At 46.8% G+C, this 5700-nt stretch overlaps 1 protein-coding gene across 1 annotated transcript; it reads left to right on the top strand.

The window, feature by feature from the left end:
* The first annotated feature begins 509 nt into the window (after positions 1–509).
* Positions 510–5159, top strand: S1PR1 (sphingosine-1-phosphate receptor 1). The gene is made up of 2 exons (XM_031614798.2): positions 510–1172; positions 2152–5159. The coding sequence occupies exons 1-2, from the start codon at positions 926–928 to the stop codon at positions 3369–3371; spliced, it is 1467 nt and encodes a 488-aa protein (XP_031470658.2). The 5' UTR covers positions 510–925; the 3' UTR covers positions 3372–5159.
* The last annotated feature ends 541 nt before the right edge of the window (positions 5160–5700 follow it).

Raw genomic sequence — 5700 nt, 5'->3', positions numbered from 1 at the left:
TTATTGAGTCATTCTGGGAGAGGCGTGGAGCAACTGAAGCATGAGGATTCGCATAAATGTGAGAAGAGGGGGACTCTTCCCAGGGCAGCACTGCCCTTGCCTCTTTCAGAGGAGAGCTGCTTCCCTGTAATGACTGCTGCTGCTCACTGAGATGTTTGGTGCCATGGACTAAGAGACCTGACACGCTGTGCTCTGATCCATTGTGATATTATTTTGCATTTCAATTTGGAGTTAAAAAGAACAAAGTAAGAAAGGAGGAAAATTTCTGCACTAAGAGCAACTCAAGGTAACCAAAAGTCACATACACTGAGGTGGGTGTTTTTGGAGGAGTTACAAAATCTGAACTCACTTCTTTCTCAGTCTTTGTATAATGGCACCACTACTGCTGTTAAAAAAAAAAAAAAAAAAATTGAAACTTATTTCTCTTTACAAAAACCTTTTGAATCCTCTGAACATTCAGAGATGTTTTTTTATGTTGAAAGCCCAATCAATAGTGGTGTTTGTGGTGGCAAGGGACATTAAATGAGCCCTCACTCAGGGGGGCGAGTGCCGGCTTCAGTCGGCGCAGAGCCCCGTTCTGTGTGGCTGTGCCGCTGCAGCCAGGTTCCCCAGGGCGCAAAGGGCGCCGGTGCCGCGCCACGCTTGCCAGGCCTGGCACGTACCCATTTTAGCCCCGAGCTCGGCCAGGTGAGAAAACTGAGAAAACACCATCAGCGCTTTTCTTAAACGTTGTTCGAGCGTCCGTCAGGCGCCGGGCCGGGGCACGAGGCGCGTCCTCTGTGCCGCCGCTCCGTGCTGAGCCACTCCGGCTGCGGAGCGGGGCAGGCGGCGGCACGGCAGCACAGCACAGGGCAGGGCGGGAGCGGGACCGCGACGCCGCCTCCCCGGGCAGCGAGGGCAAAAACGTCCCACGGGACGGAATGGGATGGGACTGAGCGGCGGCTCCGCCGGTCCCGCCTCTCTTGGGCCTGTCTCGTCGGCCCTTCTCTCGCCCACAGCCGCGGGCTCTATAAAGGCGTGCAGGTCACGCGGGGAGGGGTTAAAGAAGGAGGCTGGGGAGCATTCCGTCGCAGGAAGATTAAAACTGCCGAGCCCCGGCCGGCCGCTGGAGTCGCTGAACGGCACTCACGATGCGGAGGCTGCATGCGGGCGGCGCGGCGCGGCTGAGCGAGGTACGGCCCGGGGCGGCGGAGCGGGAAGGGGGGATTCGGGCGGCCGTGCCGCGGGGCTGCGGCGGGCGGGAGCCGGGAGCGGGGCGGCAGCCGAGCGCGGAGCTGTGCCGCCGGACTCGCCCCTCCGGCTTTGCTCCGCATAGGCTGTAATTTGATGGCTCTGAACGCTCTTCTTCTGCCTGGTTTCGCACCTTAAATTCCTTTTAAGTGTCTACTAGAAAGTGCCTGTACGTAAAGGGAGTTCCCTCTACATCTGCATTCCTTAATCGTATTCATTTTCAAAGCATAGGATGCTAATTATTTGCAACACAAAGTTCTTTTTTCCTTTCCTTTGTGTCAGACCCACACAACAGGTTGCTGTGCGGGCTATTTACTTGTCTCGTTTCTCTCAACTTCTCCCAGCTCCCTAACGCACGCCCCTGCTGCTCGGCTGGGGCACCTCTCCTGTTTACAGCTCTGGATGCTCTCTTGCACATGGCTGAATTACCTTCAGCACAGTAAATTGTTTCCCGGCCCCTCCCGAAACGTGTTCAGACTTTCAGAACAGAGGCGAATCGAGCTCTCCTGTCGAGTAATTTCTTTGTAGGCTTCTGTGCGTCTGCAGTTAAAGCAAGTCAAACCCATTTCCCTTTCTAAATCTCTGCTGTTGTGTGCGCACTGTTTGCTGCTGAAGGGTAAATTAGGCTGGAACCTGCTGCTGGACAGCTTTCAGGTCTTTCACGCTGGAAGAAGTCCAGCAGTGCGGTCTCTGCTGACTCCAGCTTTACCTGTGCAGGTAGAGTTGTCTTACTGGCTTTAGCTATTTAATATGCCTAACTATCTTTTAAGCGTATCGTAGCAGATGAATAAAACTGCCTTTTCTGTGATTGCACTTGTGATTCTGACGAACAATCAAATCAGCAGATCATCTTGGACCGTTTCTAGTTTGTTACATGTTTTTTTGCCATCCCCTAACATGGGCTTTTCCTCTTGTTCTCAGGACTGCTACTTGTGAGCGTGTGCAGGAGTGCTGGGAGCTGCGAGGCCACCACGGGTTTGTGCTCTCTGTCTATTGGCACCATGAGCTCCGGCACCACCGCCCCAGTGAGGGTGGTCAGCAGCCTCGCCAACACCGACGTCAACTATGTCATCAAAGAGCACTATAATTACACGGGAAAGCTAAATGAGAATGCGGACAGTGGAATAAAAATGACGTCGGTGGTTTTTATCATCATTTGCTGCTTTATAATCTTAGAGAACATTTTTGTCTTGCTCACCATCTGGAAAACCAAGAAATTTCACAGACCGATGTACTATTTCATTGGGAACCTGGCTCTTTCAGACTTGCTGGCTGGCGTGGCTTACACTGCCAACCTCCTACTCTCCGGACACAAAACTTACAGCCTCACCCCTTCCCAGTGGTTCGTAAGGGAGGGCAGCATGTTTGTCGCCTTGTCAGCTTCTGTGTTCAGCTTGTTGGCCATCGCCATTGAGAGATACATCACCATGCTGAAAATGAAGCTCCACAATGGCAGCAACAGCTTCCGTTCTTTCCTGCTGATCAGTGCCTGCTGGGTTATCTCTGTGATACTTGGAGGACTCCCAATCATGGGCTGGAACTGCATCAGCCTCTTGTCAAACTGCTCCACAGTGCTGCCGCTCTACCACAAGCACTATATTCTCTTTTGCACCACAGTTTTCACTGGCCTATTGCTATCTATTGTTGTCCTCTATTGCAGAATCTACTCCATGGTGAGGACTAGGAGCCGTAGGCTGACATTTCGAAAAAACATTACCAAAGCTACCAGGAGCTCAGAAAAGTCACTAGCCTTGCTCAAGACAGTGATCATAGTCCTGAGTGCCTTCATTGCTTGCTGGGCTCCCTTGTTCATCCTGCTTTTACTGGATGTGGGCTGTAGAGTGAAGACTTGCCCAATCCTGTATAAAGCAGAGTATTTCTTAGTGCTGGCCGTGCTCAATTCAGCCACGAACCCTATCATCTACACATTAACTAACAAAGAAATGCGGAGGGCTTTCATCAAGATTCTGTGCTGCTGCAAATGTCCCCCCACAGACTCGGGGACTAAATTCAAGAGGCCAATCATCGGAGGGATGGAGTTCAGCCGGAGTAAGTCCGACAATTCCTCCCACCCACAGAAGGAGGAAGGCGACCGTCCTGAAACCATCATGTCTTCAGGCAATGTTACCTCATCTTCTTAGGAGTGACTGTGGAGGTTTGTTTAGAGCCTTCCTCTGAAACTGGGAGCCGAGGCACCTCCTGCTCGTTGCAGCAGTGCTGGGCTGAGGAGCAAGTAGCATTAGTTCTAACGAAGCCAATGGTGCACTTGCGAGGCTGGAGTTCAAGAAATGGGACACGCTGTTCTGGCTCAAAAATCCATTTCCCCGGAGCATGTTTTGTCTTTGCACTGAGGCAGCTCAGGATTGTCAGGCGCATTCATATCCTGAGATCTCCTTAGTAACTCTGAAAGACTGATGCCTTGGGGAAGTGATGCCTGGTGTGTGCAAGAGAATGAAAGTCGGGGAAGAGGCAAAGGGAGAATGAATCTTTTTTTTTTTTTTTCTTTTTTTCCCTCCCCTGTGAGAAGAATGTGAAGTTATTTTTCCTTTACTTGCAGCAAACCACTGACACAAAGCTCTTTCTGTACTGGGTTTAGTGATGGCTCGTATAGTTGGTCAGAAGTGTTTGTTTAACACATAACAAGGAAGAGATCATGCAGGTATAATTTGTACCACAGGCAACCATAATTTGACATCACCTTCCAGAGTTTTTAGTTAAATAGTAAGGTTTTATTTGCAGAGTCCAAAGCTGTTGGAGTTTTATTTAGCAAGATCATAGCTGTGAATTTTTGTTGGTGGTCCTATTGCATTTGAAGACCAAGAGCAGGCTCTGTAGTTACACTCACTTAAACAATTCCATGGCTGTGTCAGATTTCATGGAATCGCTCAGAGCAGCATTTGGCCCCACGTGTTGTTTGCCGTGTTGTTATATAGCATTAAATAAACTGCATTATCGTGACAAAATGTGAGGTAGAACTAAAGGTCACTTCTCATAAAGATGACAGAGAGTAAATCTAATAGAATAAAATACTGTTGACAGCAGCAGGATTTTTACTGAGGTAAAAAGAGCTAAAAACTGAAGGCAAAGGTTAGTGTCAGGTGACAAAGGCAAAAGGTAAAGACTGGTTACATCGCCTGAAAAGAAAGCCTCGAGTTTCAGAAAAGTAAGATTTCAAGTGAAATGAATATAGATAAATGCACTTCCATAACAAAATGCAACACATTTTGGCACATTTTATTAATGTTCATAATTGCAGGAAATCTGTTTGTATTTTATCAGTTCGTGGCTTCTTGGGAGAAGTGCCTGTCGTTAAAATGAATGTATTTGTTTTACAGTATCGTTTTTACTTCTCTGGTTTTCTAACCTGTGCTAATGGGGTTGAATGTGTACAATGTAAATAAGTTAATGAGATACAGGAGTCTTCACGCACCTAGAGTATTACTATAACAAAAGTGGTATATCTGGGATAGCTGAAAGCAACTGACTGATTTACAGTTACGGACAACTCCTAGAAGTGGTATTTTGTAAAATAAATAAATAAAAATTATTGCTTTTGTAGTAAAATTTCCAGTGCAATTAAATTGATTTTTTTTTTTTCTGGTTTAAAAAATAGTATTTAATATGTTTCTGACTTCTGTTGTTCAATTTGCACATAGCTTTATTGACTTCTAAACATTAATAAACTGATTTTTGTAAAGATTCTGTTATCACAGTACTGGTACTTTGGTACTGCTGTGGGGATTTTGCTCCGGGTGTGGTAATGTTGATGGAAGTTGTTGACAGAACTCACGGAAATGACTCCTTGATTTCAGTACGATCTGGATTAAGCTATTTTTGTGGATGTCTTTCTGGTTGGTGGAGACCTAAGATGCATGCTGCCACTGGCAAGGTCATGTAAGATAAAAAATGAATTCTATACTGTGATCTTTCGTGGGTGTGCACTGTATCAATGAAATGCCATTAGAAGAATCTTTACAGTAACATGCCTACAAATGTTTTTTTCTTTTTTTCCAACTGCTAGTGGAATACGAGCAGAAAAAAAATAGATGCCTGCCAATGTTGCCATGACCACCTGGAGTAGAATAAGTGAAATTATTAGCTTAAATCACTTATACCATTCATAACCTTAATTCTTAACTTATTGCAATATCAGGAAATACAGAAGAAGCAGACCAGTTGGAGCTCCACCTGGTGCAGCAGCACATGCTGTGACAGTGTGCTTGAATACATGCTGCATGACTTCTTCCCAAGGCCTGACTTCCATTTCCTCTCTTGCTGCCATTCCTGCTCAGTCTTGCTTTTAAGTTTCACGGCACTTGTACAGGATGCAGTTGGAGTGTGAAGATAAAGCTCACCTTCTCATAGTGTATGTCATCACTGTGTAAGCTGTACTGTGGGAAACTGCAGCCTGCTCAGTAAGGAAGGCTTTGGGTCGCAACCTCACTTCCTGAAGGAAATTCCAAAAATGCC

Source organism: Phasianus colchicus, chromosome 9 (assembly GCF_987193195.1).
Source record: "Phasianus colchicus chromosome 9, bPhaCol1.hap1.1, whole genome shotgun sequence".
Lineage (NCBI taxonomy): Eukaryota > Metazoa > Chordata > Aves > Galliformes > Phasianidae > Phasianus > Phasianus colchicus.
Note: the sequence above shows the minus strand (reverse complement) of the source record. Positions and strands in the feature narration are given on the sequence as shown.

Coding starts and splice junctions, on each gene's coding strand:
- S1PR1 (XM_031614798.2), top strand. CDS start 926: ATGGGACTGAGCGGCGGCTCCGCCGGTCCCGCCTCTCTTGGGCCTGTC. Junction 1,173..2,151: donor GCGCGGCGCGGCTGAGCGAG/GTACGGCCCGGG, acceptor TCTTGTTCTCAG/GACTGCTACTTGTGAGCGTG.